The 17,110-nt window shown below is 38.6% G+C and overlaps 1 protein-coding gene across 2 annotated transcripts in view; it reads left to right on the top strand.

The window, feature by feature from the left end:
- LOC311091194 (P2X purinoceptor 4a-like) overlaps positions 1–3,544 on the top strand; it is a 28,112-nt gene extending 24,568 nt beyond the window's left edge. Inside the window, exons 10-12 of one of the 2 annotated variants that reach the window (XM_084127014.1) lie at positions 1,118–1,183; positions 1,350–1,430; positions 2,848–3,544. In XM_084127014.1, the coding sequence (XP_083983140.1) occupies positions 1,118–1,183; positions 1,350–1,424 (141 nt within the window). In that variant the 3' untranslated portion in view covers positions 1,425–1,430; positions 2,848–3,544. The remainder of the gene's footprint in view (positions 1–1,117; positions 1,184–1,349; positions 1,431–2,847) is intronic. The other variant, XM_084127015.1, reaches the window with a different exon arrangement.
- The last annotated feature ends 13,566 nt before the right edge of the window (positions 3,545–17,110 follow it).

Genomic DNA, 17,110 nt, shown 5'->3' with positions numbered 1-17,110 from the left:
CCCAGCCAGTGGTGAAGGCACACGCCACCCCAGCCAATCTATTGAGACAACAACAAGCCTGGAAACTTGTTCTAGGGGAACTCCGGGCCATAGAAAAGCAAGGTCTGACCACGGGCTGAAAGCTTAGCGGTAGGTTGGAGTGATGGTCACTCAGAGAGTGCCACGGTGCCATGCCTATCTCAGGACTCGGTCGTGTAACCAATGCTGAAGTCTCATATGAAGCAATAAGAGCAGCGTAACCGTGATATGCCATATGCCCCAGGAGCCTTTGAAATAATTTCAGTGGGACCGCTGTCCTGCCCTTGACCAAATTTAAGCAGATCAGCACTGAGTGAGCACTCTCGTTCTTGAGATGAGCCATTCAGGACCGAATCCAACTCCATACCGAGAAAACAGATCCTCTGCTTGGGGGAGAGTTTGCTCTTTTCCCAGTTGAACTAAAGCTCTAGATGGCTGAGGTGTCTAAGCACCAGGTCCCTGCGATTCGCACAACTGATCTCGCGAGTGGGCCAAGATTAACCAGTCGTCGAGATAGTTGTGGATGCGAACACCCACTTCCCGTAGATGGGTAAGGAGTGGCCACCGCGACCTTCTTAAAGACGTGGGGCGACGGGGACAGCCCGAAGGGGAGGAATTTGTACTGGTATGTCAGTCACATGATGTGAAGTGTAGGAAAGGTTTGTGTTTCAACGCTGCTGGCGATGAAAGAGGGGACTGAGAGGGGCGAGGCATTGCGCTGCTCACAGTTAGCGCCCTTTTGGGACCCAGAGAATGAGGAAATGTATCTGTGGTGAGCAGGGCAAGGCCAAGGGATGGGAGAGAGTGGCACGAGGCCGGTGGCGTGATTACTAATGAGTGACACCTGCGCGACGCACCGGTCTCATATCTCTGACTGCTCGCTTCCTATATACAGGCAGCACAGTGAGTGGTACGCAATGCAAAACTCACCCGCCAATGTCCATTAACAAGGGTACATTAACATTCAAAGGAGATAGGACTCTCAGGCACGATCCCAATTCTCAGGCATGATCCCAACTCATAGTGACTAAATGAATTAGAACCAAAGTTGTTTAAGACATGTACATTAAGTGTTTTTTTGTTTTTGTTCTTTGTACAGGCAAAAAAATTCTGTTTTTTAACAACAATTATCAACGTGGGTGGACTATTGTCGTTTGTAAGCGTGGTAAGAAGAGTTTTTGTATATAGAAATGTAATAATTAGGGTTATAAAGGGGAGGAACTAGATCTGACATATTTTTTTAAATATATAGAAAAATTATATATAGCCCTTCAAAAAAAAAAAAAAAACGAATGCTATTCTCTTTTTCATTTATCTGTGGGCGACTGTAGGTGGATTATATCATTGATTGGCTTGCTAGGCGTATACTGACAGATTTCTCAAATGAGAAATTTAAATATCTTTAGGAACGTGTGAGTATTTCATTTCTCACTTTACAAATATAGAATCAATGAATGTCAGTAGACTGTCAATAGGGCTGTCAATAGATTAATTTTTTTATCGTGATTAAATCGCACACTTGCCGTAAAATTAACCATACAACATTTGTCTAGTTTAACATGTTCATTTTATCACCATTTGCTATATCCAGCAAAGTAAACCATCAGATTTAGTCAAGTCAAGTCACCTTCATTTATATATCGCTTTTAACAACATAGATCATTTCAAAGCAGCTTTACAATGCATAGCCATGTTGAACTGGAATTATTTAACGTTTTATCTGACGGTAAAGGGAAGGGAAGGAGGCCTTCACAGGGGAGAGATGTTGACAGCCCTATGGCACTATTTGTAATTGATTTGTAATTGAGCTTGTGTTTATCTAGAATCATGATCATGATTATTGATTATTGTGATTTTCTGTTGATGCTTTCTTGAGAAAAACATTTTCTTTGATTTTCATGTTTTTTTCCCTCTTTTGTAGAAATAATACAATTGGTACAAATGTACACATGTAACATTTTATTTTATTATACTTTGTGCCTTTTTATGTGATAGTCATATTATTATAATTTTTCCCCATTCTTAAAGGTAAAATAGTTCAGCTAAAAATGTTAATTCTGACATCAACTACCCACCCCATGTCTCTAGTCCAGCTCTAGACACATACGATTGTTTTTATGCAGAAAGCAAAATGACCTCTCGAGCAGAATGTGGTTACTTTTTTCTGTACAATGAAAGTGGATGGAGTCTGCAGTTTGACAGATATACAGCACAGATATACAGCACTCACACACTGTTCTTCTGTTCTCCACTTACATACTTTACATGTTCTGATGCAGTGCATTATACATAAGAAACAGAAAGTTAAAGTTGTTAAAATTAAAGTTATTTACTTAGCAAAAATTTTCCAAAGTCCAGGATTTTATTAGAAAAACAAGAGAAGGCTATAAACAGAAGAATATAAAAATACTTTTAGGAGCTAATGGCCTGATTAGGAACAGATGAAGTGAAAACTGGTGAGTTGCTGGAAAAGGAGAGAGTGTGACGCCTATCATTTTCCTCAGGCAAAAGACATGTTGACTTCTTACACGGGTGTCATGTTTATTTTGATCAACATGTCATGAATGTGAGTTGATGATGACAGAATTTTCATTTTGGTGGGAACTATCTGTTCATAATTGAATGTTCCTAAAGTGTTTAAAAGGTGTTTTAAAACCAATTTAAAAAAACGGATTAAATGCATGTGTTTCAGCAATGAAATAAGGACTTATTCTGTAAATCAATGACATCATGCCCATGTGTATTATGTGTTCGAAGGTGTTTGTTGACAAAATGACATCAACTACTAACCTGGCATGAATATTACAGCTTGTTTTGTCATTTTCACAGAACCGTGTGAACGGGGATCAATTTGACAACACTGCCGTCTGATTATAGTACATCGTTGTCGTGAAAACATGCCTTAAGTCACTGCAATATACAAACGTAGTGTGCATGAATTACACACAAATAATAATACACATGCACATCTTTGAACACACTGGGTAAACATGTACAGGATCTATGGATTTTCAATAGCAACATGTGTGTGTTAATTTAAGAGAGCAACCATACTTCTGTGCTGTGCTTTTATTTTCTTAGTTTTTATACAATTTAATTCTATAATCATTTATAATCAGCCATTTATGTCGTTGTCATTTGATTTGATCACTTTATTATTGATTTACATCATTTATTCATTTTATTATTCACTTGTCATTTTATATTTTTATCATTTATATGATCATTTCCTTGCTATTGTTGTTTAATTGTGTGATTGCATGGTTTAAAGGGATGTTTGTGTTCACGAGTAGGAGATCAGAGAATGTCTTTTAAAATCACAGGACGATGATGTGAAGCAGTAATTTCCCATTGTTTTTCCCGTGGTATAATAACACTTGTACTGGCCAGACGAAATGTAACATCCAGACGAAGTCTGAGCATTGAGATATACGCAACTAAAATCAATCAATCAATCAATCGAGTATATTTGTATAGCGCTTTTCACAATACAGATTGTATCAAAGCAGCTTCACAATATTAAATTAAAATAAAATAATACAACAAGGTTTGTTTCTAGTGGAATTTATTGATTGATAGAATAAAATTAAATATCCCCAAAATATCCCCAACTGAGCAAGCCAAAGGCAACAGTGGGAAGGAACCGAAAAAACTCCATCAAGTGACCTAATGGTGTCCTAAAAAATGATTCAATAAACTCTGCTCTTTTTATTATCATCTCTTCATCTCCTGCTTTGCTCTTCCCTGGCTCTCTCAGTCAAACTCTCAGTTTTATATACCAGACAAAACAAATCTTCTGGCAAGGATTCGGGTCAGATCTGATCTATCTTACGTGGAGATCCATCCGATCTAACAGTATGAATATGTGTAGTATGAATGTAATCCAGATGTGTCAGTTGCGTCGCTTCATTGTCTTTCTCATGTTGTGCATCCAAAATCAGAGACTTCCGTACTACCTAGTGTCCGGGAATATTAAGCCTAAAAAAGCAGGGTCCGAATACACAATACTCTGGATGACCTTTTGCATTTACTACTTCATGTAGTAAATGCAGTAGAGAGGATTTATCAATGACAGTGAAGAGACTCAACTGATGATGATAGCTCATGTGACAATGATACCATGGTGAATGTAGTCCAGATTACATTTATACCTTACAGAACGAACTCAAATGTAGTAGCATCTGTGACAGTATGTGATTTCGGACAAAGCGATGGGATAGTAAAGAGTCCATTACATGCACACTTCAGAATCTGGCCGGAAGCTGTAGGTCATCCGGGGACATTTTGAGTTTGAGTAAATACCATCATAATCCTCTGCTCCAGTGACATCCATTAAAAACGTCCTCTCGTCTCCTCGCCACCGGACTGCAGTGTTACTCCCACTCTATGCAAATACCATATCAATTAATGCAAAGTGCCTTAAACTGGCTTTCCTTATAAAAGAAAAGCATTTCTCCTAACTCAATCAATCCATAATGAAGCCGTGCTTCACTGACAAGCTGCACATTAAAAATAATCACAGCCTTTGCGATTTCATAATCGCACAAAGCCCAATTGTTTTAAGCGTGATTTCATGTTGATTGTGATTAATAGAGCAGCCCTGGTTCACACTCAGAGCTACACAAGGCAAGTGTTGTTCAGTTAACAATGACCAGAACTTATATAATGGTTATCAGAGGTGGGTCCCTAATTAAGTTGGCTTGAGAAAGCCAACTTACTGAAATCCTATTTAAACTTATTATTAGTGGTGCTTGCTGAAAGCAAGGCATCACTATTGTTAATGCTCATACTTATTATTATTTTTATTAAGTTGGCTTGGGAAAGCCAACTTACTGAAATCCTATTTAAACTTCTTCTTCTTCTTCTTCTTCTTCTTCTTCTTCTTCTGACCGCAAATTTTTTGACACTAACTCCTAGACCGTTCAAGCTACATACTCCAAACTCGGGTCAGACCTTCATACTCTTCTGACTTGGTGTGCTATATCTTTTCAGACTGGTTTGAGTTACGGTTTTCTTAAAAATTAATATTAAAAATCATAAAAATCCCATAGACTTTCATTGACCAAAAGTCCATGTCTGTTTGAACTATGTTTAATGTAAACTGCTAGAAGCCATTCATACTCAATTAAGCTTTAATCTATCTATCTATCTATCTATCTATCTATCTATCTATCTATCTATCTTCAAACCTTTTCTATTTATCTATCTATCTATCTATCTATCTATCTATCTATCTTTCTAACTAATCTATTTATCCTTCTATCTAAACTATCTTTCGTTCTAACTAATCTATCTTTCTTTTTAACTAACTAATCCATCTTTCTTTCTTTCTAACTAATCCACCTTTCTTTCTAAATAATATATCTTTCTTTCATTCTAACTAATCTTTCTTTCTTTCTAACTAATCTATCTTTCTATCTAATCTATCTTTCTTTCTTTCTTTCTTTCTTTCTAACTAATCTATCTTTCCTACTTTCTAACTAATCTAAATTTCTATCTAATCTATCTTTCTAACTAATCCATCTTTCTTTCTATCGAAACTAATATATCTTTCTTTCTTTCATTCTAACTAATCTATCTTTCTTTCTAACTATTCTATCTAATCTATCTTTCTATCTAATCTATCTTTCTTTCTTCCTTACTAACTAATATTTCTTTCTTTCTTTCTTTAACTAATCTTTCTTTCTAACTAATCTATCTTTCTATCTAATCTATCTTTCTTTCTAACTAATCCATCTTTCTTTGTATTGCTACTATACAGAATGCCAGGGCCGTTTCTATGTGGACCTTATATGGCTGTAAGTGGCAAGTGTTCGAAGGGTGGTGCGATGGGCGTGGTCTCACATCTTATCAGTGCTCAGTTCCTGATATTTTGTGTTTCCTTCAAGACCTCATGGAAAAAGGGAGGTCTTTTTCCACAATTAAGGTCTACCTGGCTGCGATTTCGGCCTGTCATGTGGGTTTTGAGGGCTCAACAGTCGTGCAGCATCCTCTAACGCGCAGATTTATGAAGGGTGCACGTCGATCTTTGCCAGTCGTCAGGAGAACTGTTCCAGAGTGGGACCTATCCATGGTGCTGGAGGCTCTGTCTCAATATCCTTTTGAGCCTCTGGGAAATATGTCCCTAAAGCTGCTGTCCTTCAAGACAACGTTGCTCTTGGCCTTGGCATCAGCTAAACGTGTCAGTGAGCTACATGCACTCTCGGTTCATCCCTCTTGCAATAAATTCTCTCTTAGTGGAGATAAGGTTTCCCATAAGCCTAATCTGGCCTTAATGCCAAAGTGCTTCCCTGCGTTCACTTCTGAGGTGTTGGAGCTGTCCGCTTTTCACCCTCCACCTTTTTCCTCCCCGGAGGAAGAGAGGCTAAATGCTCTGTGTCCGTGCTTTACAGACATATATGACCAGGACCAGTGCTTTCCGGAAGAGCAACCAGCTCTTTATTTCATGGGCGCCCCCTCATAGAGGGAATCCCATATCTAAGCAACGCCACTCACATTGGCTTGTGAATGTTATAGCTTTGGCTTTTGAATCAAAGGGAGTGCAGCCCCCAGGGGACATCAGAGCTCATTACACGAGGGGCTTAGCCGCCTCTTGGGCTTTGTTTAGGGGAGTGTCACTGCAGGACATCTGCTCCGCTGTCAGTTGGACTTCTCCTGATACCTTTGTGCGTTACTACCGGCTGGATGTCACCAGAATCTCGGTCGCACATTCGGTTTTAGGGGTGTGGTCTTCTTAACCCTTCCCTGCAACCCCGTTGGAAGTAACAAATAAGGAGTGAATGGGCCGGCAGGCCATGCTCATTCCTGTCACCAAGCATGCATTTCCATTCCTTTTCTGGGTGTATATATATGCACATTGGTGTTGCTGGGGTTTATATCGTGTGTGTGCTGCATACATGTTTCATGTCCTGCATGTGTACAGCAGTCATGTGTGTGCGTCAGGATTGCAGGTTCAGGATTATGGGACGTGTCAGGCACTGCCTCCCTGCGGTAACCGTCCTTCTCTGGCTTTCAGAACCTCACTGTGAGTGTATTGGGCAATCGGGGAGCTGTCCATGTCTCTCCCATAGGTGGATCTCGAACACGAGATGATGGAAGAGAACAATAGGTTACTGTCGTAACCCCGGTTCTCTGAAACATCGAGTCGAGAGATCCACCAGCTTTGCCCCGCTTGCCGCACGAGAAGTGAATATACTTACTGGAGAATAGCAGCGCTTGCAGGCGTTATATGCCCCTAGGTAAGGGGGCGGGGCCTTACCTGTCATTGGCTGGGCGCTTCTGCCTGTCTAGCCAGACTTGGTGCAATTGGATGCTTCTGCAGAGGTCAGGTACGGATATCCTTCCCATAGGTGGATCTCTCCACTCGATGTTTCAGAGAACCGGGGTTACGACAGTAACCTATTGTTTCCATACCAGACTGTAATGCAATATGTGCTTTCCATGCAGTCTGGCAGAGATATATGGGCCTTTTTCAGTTCTGGGGAAGTAAAGTCTCTGTTGGACCTTTTTAACCAGGGCAGCAGTGTTAACTTTTCTTTCTTTATTGTATTTCTTTATTGTATTTATATAGCACAATTTATTACAACTACCATGCACAAATGTGTTGTACAGAGATAATAAAATGTCATTTCAAAATACGAAGACAACACAAAATAGCATGAAACAACAACAGAAAAATTTACATTTATTCATTTAGCAGACACTTTTATCCAAAGCGACTTACAAAGGAGAACAATAGAAGCAGTTAAACTAACAACAGGACAACACAATGCAAGTGTTATGCCTCTTCCCAGTTTAATCTAAAGCAGTACATGTACTTTTTATTTTTTTCATAAATAGATATAGAATAGAAGATTCTTTCATCCAGCCAGAAATGTCTGTCAGGCTGAGATGCGATTAGCTACCGTCGGATCATCTGGCTGGAATGAGAGGTAGAGTTGTGTGTCATCAGCTATGCAGTGATAGGAAAAGCCATGTTTCTGAATCACAGATCCTAGTGATGTCATGTAGATGGAGAAGAGAAGTGGTCCAAGCACTGAGCCCTGAGGCACTCCAGTAACTAGATGTTGTGTCTTAGACATCTCACCCCTCCACAACACCCTGAAAGACCTACCTACGAGGTAAGACCCGAGATGCCTTTCGTCTTTAGGATTAACAGGAGGATCTGGTGGTTAACTGTGTCAAAGGCAGCAGACAGATCCAGCAGGATGAGAACTGAGGATTTGGAAGCTGCTCTTGCCAGTCTCAGAGCTTCAATTAACGAGAGCAGGGCAGTCTCAAAAATATGACTCAACACCCAGAGGAATTCAAATCTTGATTAATAGATGAGTTTTGTTGTGTGAAATATGCAATTTATTCTGTTATGAGTAATGCCTCATATAGGCTTATATAGGTTATGATGTATTGGTTTATGTCAAGTTGTCATAAAAAAGACATCTCAAACAATGTCATATTTGCATTAAAAATGTCATAATTGAGCGAATGACACTTAATGACAGTTGTCATAAACATGCATAAGACCTCCTTCATATTTATGACATCTGCCATGTCATGATTATGAAGGTGTCATGTCAGTCTTATGCACACCCCTTCAAGTAAAGTGTTACCGACATGTTTTATTTGAAATTGTTTTATTGATAAATTTGATTGGTTAAAGGAAAAAGACACTGTAAACCATTTGTGGAAAAATCGTTTATTGAAGTAATACAATACTGGAATGACTGAAATGTATCCTGTGTTTTAAGCATTTATTAAAGGAAGTAATAGGCTAGATAGAAATAATACTATGTATTAGAAAGCATATATTCAGTAAAATGGAAAAAGAAAAGTATTACCTGGTTGTTGTATTCTAGACCAAGAAGAGAAGACGGCTGAGGGCCCAAGCTCGTAAGAGGAAAACAAGGCAAAGGAAGGCATCTTTTATGGAAGTTGTAAAAAGACTGAAGGAGTTGACAGTTGTTCCAGATCTGGGATTGGATAAATTGTCCATATGTGATTGAATATGTAATGAAGGGGTGTGATGAAATGAATTATAAAAAGTACAGTGAGACATATGAGAGGCAGACGCTGTGAAGGAAGACGGCCTCTCCCTTGTTTGATGGTCCAAGCCTGACACCTGCTGACGAAGCTTGTGAACTGACAACTTTTAAACTTTATTTAGATTTTTTGATATTATATGTAAAACAATTGTTATAATAATAATAAACTACTAATAATTGATATAAAAAGAACCAACTTGCCACAAGTCTCTGCTTTATAAAAGAGTTGAGCTGAACTAAACCACGGAGAAGTCTTTCTTCTAAGTTGTGAGTATGGACATTTAAATACTTATTATTTAGAACGAATTCGACTTACTTTACCTTAACCTGAGAATAAATAAAATAAGGTAGAAGGTGTGGACACCATAAAACAGTTTTTAACAATGATTTAAAACTCGAAATAGTCTGAGCCAATCTGATGTGAACGGGTAACAAATTGCACAGTTTGCAGGGCAGCGATCGAGAAGGCGCAGTCAACCCCTAATGCCGAGTTCACACTGAACGATTTTAGGCCTGTTCGCCGACAGTATTTATGAGATCTCTGACAAATGCCCAAAATCATAGGCAAATCGGTGCCCGTTCACTTGAGTGACAATCAAGCAGTGTGAATTATAAAAGAGTCGATCTGAGAAAATATCCATGAGATATTTGGCATGCTAAATATCTGGAGCTGTCGGCGATTCAAAATCCTGCTGTGTGAATGTGTTCTGACAGAAAACTACATCGGCGAAGACCTACAGCCAATGAGATTAAGAAACAGGGCAGTGGGATTTTCGGGGAGTAGTTATAGACTAGATATCAGTATTTTAATAGATACAGTTACAATTATATCAAACAGAAACAAAGTACAAACATAAGTTGTTTTTGTTTCTCCTATTTGCTGCAAATCAGCGCACAGACAATTTGGATCGCAAATCTTCTTGCTGGCCATCATTTTTAATAACAGAATGGAAACGAATTGGCAACCATTACAGTGAAAACAAAATCGGTGTAATGTGCTCACGCTTTCGTGTACCTGTCGATAGCCTAGCGGCCGCATTTATAAAAAATAATAGTGAAAAATTAATTAATTTAGTGAAAAAATAAAGGCGTGAATAACTTTCTCAATGTCATTAAAAGAAAGAAAGGTCTTTGCCTTGGCTATAAGGTTTCTAATCTCTAAATTCTAAATCTAATTGATTTAAAAAAGGAGGATTTTAACAACATTATTTGTTTGCTTATCAACTTTTTAGTTCTTTGTCATATAATACACCTTAGTTCTTCACAGACGATTTATTGTACACAGCCAGGGGACCAAGATTAGAACTGAGAGAAACAGAATTTTCAATTGGTACAAATAACGGTCCACTTGAGGTCCTCACTGACATGGACACCCAGGAACTTAAATCTGGGCACTTTCTCTACCACTTAACTCTGAAGCTCCTCCCGGTGTCACCTGAAGTTTATCGTTAGCTCCTTCATCTTCTTGATGTTGAGAGACAAGTTATCTGCACACCACTCAACCAATCTACATACTGTACCTCATCTCTATAGCCGCCCCACCACTGCTATATCATCAGCGAATGTGATTATTGTGTTAGTGGGGTAAACTGATGTACAGTCATGTGTGTAGAGGGAGTAGAAGAGGGTCAGGGTTAAGGAGACTTGTGTGCCTAGTCTGTGAGCAGTCCCTGAGAAAGTCCTTGATCCACAAACACAGTTGGTTTAACCACCTGTTGGTTTACCCACTTAAGTTGTATTAATTTAATTCTAAAGAGGTGTTATTAGGTCAAACAGGTTCGACTCTCTTTTCATAAATTGTAGGCAGGAAATGTGGGTAAAGTATAAAAAATAAAAAGTATAAAAATGCAAGGATTTTATTGGTACAAAAGTTCATTTAAAAAGGAGGAAGAAATCACTTTAAAAAGTGTCCTCGGTTATATTGTATAGCATCTCCCAGAGCCAGTGGCAGATTGGGCGTCATCTTGAAGGGGCATCTCCGCTGGAAAAAAAGAAAAGGAATGCGCGATCGGGGTTTTACCACTCATTTGCACATCATGTCAATGATATCATTTCACCGTGTGTCAATTAACCTGGACGGGACTTGGATTGTGCGACTTTAGAAGTACTCTCACTTGAGCGGGGTTTGGTTTATCGCCTCCGGCTTTCACTGGGGAGATCTGAGGTGTCTTCTGTAGTTCTAAATCAACAAAAACAACATAAAATTATGGCTAAGAAAAAAGGTCTAACAATGTGTCTACACCAGACGCGAGCGGCGCAACAAAAGACAATAGAACCAGTTATAATCAGTGATGTTGTCTACACTGGATGTGCGATGCGAGCGACAAATCTCTGACAGGAAATTGACCTCGTTCTATTGATGATGTACTGACATGAAGGACAAAATGCTTTGCAACGGGCGCTTTGGTGCGTCCAGTGTAGACAGCTTTTAGCTGTTGAGACACGAGCGACAACGGTCGTGTCCGGTGTAGACACGGTGTTAGCATCAGGAGCCTGCTTAAAATGAATATGGAAAACATGCAAAAAATAAAGGTATGTAGCCTATGAAGGCTACATACCTTGCTCTGCCTCTGTCTGCCTCGCTGCCTGCTGTGAGTGTGTTTGCTTCGGTGCTGTAAGCTCCGTCTTAGCCTCGTATTTCCTTGTTTTGAACCATCATTTAACGTTACTACAATTTCTAGTTGTTTATACTACTACTAAATACAGTTTACCAAACATCTCAGATTAACCTGAGAACGCTAGCTTCCGTTACTACTAGCACAACACGCTAGTAATTCGCTAGCCTGTTAACGTGCCACCCGTGCGCTCAACTATTTTTATTTATTTATTTTTCTCTCGCGCGCCGGCGCCTTTGAGTTCATAAAAAGCTCAGGTGAGTAAGAATCACTCAACAAACACGGTGAGTAATGTCTTGTCCTGTTATTGTCACCTGCACTTCATGTCACATGTTTAGCATAGCCTTCTCTGTTGGCAATATAGGATTTATATGTGATAAATGCAAGGAGACAGTTAGGCTGACGGAGAAGATTTCAGAACTAGAAACACGCATCCAAACTTTAATTGAGGATAGTAAGAGTGCTAGAGCTTTAGATACTATTTTGGATGCGGATAGTATAGTGAACTCTTTACATGAATCGGTTCCAGCTGAATTAGTGCCTGAGCAGCCGGGCAAATGGGTGACAGTGAGGGATCGCTCTAGTCGCGGATCAAAAAAACACTCTTCCTTTCCGATTACCATAACAAATCGATTTGCCCCGCTCAGTGAACCACCCACTGAGAGTTCTGTTGATTGTGCCCTAGTTGTTGGCGATTCTATTACACGGAACGTGAAAATAGAGACACCAGCCACCATAGTCACATGTTTGCCGGGAGCCAGAGCGCCTGACATCAAAGCAAATTTAAAAGTGCTGGCTAATGCTAATCGTAAATTCTCTAAGATCATTATTCACGTCGGCACAAATGATGTTCGACTCCGCCAGTCGGAGATCACCAAAATTAATATTAAAGAGGTGTGTGAACTCGCAAGTACGATATCACCAAGGTCAGATAAATCCCATCACATAGAGCCTCTTTCACCTAGCTATCATCATATAGAGACTGTGTCTGTTCCCCAAATTTGGAAATCCAAGGTTAAAAATTTAATTGATGTCGTAATCATACTCTAGATCTAATATTATCACAGGAAATCAGAGCGATGACATCTCAGATCATTATCTAGTCTCGTATAAACTTAATTTAGCCAAGGCTGCAAAGCCGACTCCGTGTTTCAAATATGTTAGACCTATCACTTCTGCCACTAAAGATTGCTTTATCAATAATCTTCCTGATCAGTTTCATGATCTCAGCATCCCAGATAGCTTAGAAGAACTCGATATTGCAACAGAAACTTTTAACTCTCTCTTTTCCAGCACTTTAGACACAGTTGCTCCTTTGCGCTTAAAGAAGATTAAAGAAAATAGTCCAACGCCGTGGTACAACGAGTACACTCGGGCCCTTAAGACAGCAGCCAGAAAAATGAAGCGCAACTGGAAGAAAACAAAACTAGAGGTATTTCGCATTTCATGGAAAGAGAGCTCGATTGCTTACAGAGAGGCTTTAAAAGCTGCTAGATCTGCTTATTTTTCAAACTTATTAGAAGAAAATAAACAGAATCCTAGGTATTTATTTGAAACGGTGGCTTAACTAACAAAAAAGAAAGCTTCAAGCACCGAAGTTTCCAAGCAACACAGCAGTAATGACTTTATGAACTTCTCCACTTATAAGATTGATAATATCAGGGACAAAATTATAACTATGCAACCGTCTACTACAGTATCGCATCAGGCAGTGCATTGTAGTCTCCCTGAGGGAAAATTTGATTCATTCGTCGCTATAGGAGAGGAAGAATTTACTAAACTCGTAAATTCATCTAAATCGACAACATGTATGTTAGCCCCTATACCGACTAAGCTACTGAAAGAGATGCTTCCAGAGGTCATAGATCCTCTTCTTAATATCATTAATTCATCTTTGTCACTAGGATATGTACCGAAAACCTTCAAGCTGGCTATGATTAAACCGCTTGTTAAAAAAACGCAACTTGATCCTACAGAATTAGTAAATTACAGGCCGATCTCGAATCTACCTTTTCTGTCAAAGATATTAGAAAAAGCAGTATCTTCACAACTGTGTTCCTTTCTAGAAAGAAATGATATCTGCGAGGATTTCCAGTCAGGATTTAGACCGTACCATAGTACTGAGACAGCTCTCGTTAGAGTCACAAATGATTTGCTCTTATCATCCGATCGTGGTTGTATCTCGCTATTGGTGTTACTCGATCTTAGTGCTGCATTTCACACTATTGACCACAACATTCTTTTAAAAGGACTCGAATTGGCATTAGTGGAATTGCATTAGCATGGTTTAAATCATACTTATCTGACCGTTATCAGTTTGTAGCAGTAAATGAAGAGATGTCTCATCGATCACAAGTTCAGTATGGCGTACCACAAGGCTCAGTACTTGGACCGCTGCTGTTCACTCTGTACATGCTACCCTTAGGAGATATCATTATGAAGCATGGCATTAGCTTTCACTGTTATGCCGACGATACTCAGCTCTATATTTCTTCAAAACCTAATGAAACTTACCAATTCACAAAATTAATGGAATGCATAGCTGATATAAAAAATTAGATGACTAGTAATTTCCTACTACTTAATTCTGAAAAAACAGAGATTCTAATTATTGGACAAAAAACTTCCTCACTTAATGCACTGCACTGGCTGCCTATTAAACATCGCATAAATTTTTAAATATTGCTGATTACTTACAAAGCACTAAATGGTTTAGCTTCGCAGTACTTGAGCGAGCTCTTAACGCATTATAGTCCGTCACGTCTATTGCAATCTCAAAATTCCGGCCAGTTGATAATACCTAGAATATCAAAGACGACTGCTGGCGGTAGAGCCTTCTCCTATTAGCACCAAAACTCTGGAATAGTCTTCCTACCATTGTCCGGGAAACACACTCTGTCAGTTCAAAGCTAGACTAAAAACACATCTCTTTGACCTAGCATTCACATAACACATTATAGACTTCTATAATTTAATGTTAGGCTGCATAGATTAGGTCAGCTGGAGACGGGAAGACTTCCCATAAATCCTGATGTACTCGTTGTACATCATAAGAATGGCATCTACGCTAATTTTAGTGTCTGTGTTTATCCCAAGGTTTCCCGCAGCCTGCCGGATCCAGGCCGTATCCAGATCTGACAAAGGACCTTCGCCTGGACCCGATGACAACGCAGTGATGAAGTGCCAACTAGTCTCTCCCTATGGAGGATCCCTTTACCACTCTACAGATAAAGCGTTGTCGGGAAACTCAATTCGCGTACCTACCACGAATTGATCAAATAAAATAAAATTCTGTATCAAAAATTATAAGGAAACACCAGTACTTTGTTTAGGCTTGATTTGTAGGGAATTCCAAACCTGCGCACATATATTCAAACGCACATAACTATAGAACCAATTCTTAATGCGCATGTGAACGCCATCAGCGTTTCTCACAGGTTCGCGTTTAAAGTCTGTGTAGAGGGAATGGTGTCGTCTTAGCGGCCCCTAATTTAATAACAAATGATCATTGCGATGGAAGTGAATCAATCAAAACTAACTTTAGCTGGAATATAACTTTATTAAAGAACCGCTATAAAGCCAAACAATCTCTGTTACCTTAAATTATACGTTTGTCTCTGTAAAGCTGCTTTGAAACAATCTACATTGTTAAAAGCGCTTTATAAATGAAGATGAAGAATGAAGACTTGACTTGAAGCTATCACTCATCTTGTTATGAGTATAATATTATGCACATAATAAAATAGGCTAATATCACTTACCTTATACTATATGTTGGTTGCTATTACACATATTACACAACAAAATTCCTTTTTATGTCTAACTAGCTAATGTAACCAGACAGAACGTTTTGCAGCATAATGTATTTAAAACAAAAACAAATGTAATATCACTCACTTTAATGATTTTAGTGAACAGTTGTGCCGTTTTGGGGGGTTTATGGCAGGCTATATTTTTATTTTCCTCAATTTATAATAATTTAATTATATACATTTACATAAAATATGATACATACAATTCACTTTAAAGAAGATCTACATTTTTCAATTTCATTCATGGTGATAGAAGAATGTGCCATGATTTAGTGGAAGATTGCTGCCATCTACTGAAAAACAAATGCATGAATAAAAAAAAAAAAATTAAATATACAAAATTAAAATAACATGAGCCACTACATGAGCAACTACAGCCACTAGATGGCAGCAGATGATTACTCAATGGCTCATTTACCATTCCAATGATTTTCATTTAGATTTGTATATTCATTATAAAATAATTATCATAACAATAATTAACCTTTTTGGCAATTTTTTTTTTTTGAAATTATGTCAAACCTGAACATGTTATGCATTTTTTTGTGTGCGCATGTGTGTGGGTGTGTGTGTGTTCATTTGTTGTCCATTGTTTTTGTGTATGTGTTCTGCATTGTATTTTTTATTTATTTTTGGATAAATTATTTTTTTGGGGGGGGGCGCCATATGAGCTAGAACCGCCTCTGCTCACAGCTCTCTATCTCAAACAACAATACAAAAAAAGAAGAAATAAATACAATACACAAAAAGAAGTTTACACAAAAACTAAACTTTACACAGTTCACAGAAACACAAATGATACTAAATCACAAGACAGAAAATCAACAAAATAATACACTCACTATTAGAGGTGCCTGGCTGAAAACTGTTTCAAATAATCAAATAAAGAAACAAGAAAATAAACAAATACATAAACACTTTAGGAGACTAATATCCACACAACTCACAAAAAGAAAAACATCAAAACAAACTACACCAAACTACAGGGCTGAGGTTCCCCACAGTAGTGATCACCAGCGCTAGTTATCCAAAAGCACATTTCCAGACACACCACCGTGCACTCAGATCTCACAACCAAACACTTAAAGGTGGGATCAGTAGTTTTTGATAAACACTTTTGGCCAATGTTAATATTTAAAATCACCAAAACAAACGTCATAAATAAGTTAAAGGGGACATATCATGCTAAATGCACTTTTTTAGCCCTTAAATGCATTTTGTTGTATATTTGGAGTGTTTAGAAGTACAGAAAAGATGAAATTATTCTCTTCAGGTGCTTCGTTGATATCTTTATATTCTGTTTTGGTCATATTTTTCAACCTGTTCTGATTTTTCTGTTATCTATGACGTTTTTTGAACTATTACGTCACAGTATTTGCAGCGGAACTGCCAAATAAGGACATTGACTTCCGGCCCACCACTTCGAGCAATCCGTCATTTTTATTTCTCGTTGCAATTTTGTAGTCCAAGCTAAAGGATGCAGAAGTTACGAGAGGGTAAGTTAAAATGTTCGGTTGTTGGATGTAGTAACCCACACGCTTCATTACACCTTCTAATGTAGATGAACTGCCGCGCTTGTGGCGCATGTTTAACTGAAAGAACGAGCAGAGAGAGAGACCCGGTCGCG

This window comes from Abramis brama (assembly GCF_963993115.1).
Source record: "Abramis brama genome assembly, chromosome: 10".
Classification (NCBI taxonomy): domain Eukaryota; kingdom Metazoa; phylum Chordata; class Actinopteri; order Cypriniformes; family Leuciscidae; genus Abramis; species Abramis brama.
Note: the sequence above shows the minus strand (reverse complement) of the source record. Positions and strands in the feature narration are given on the sequence as shown.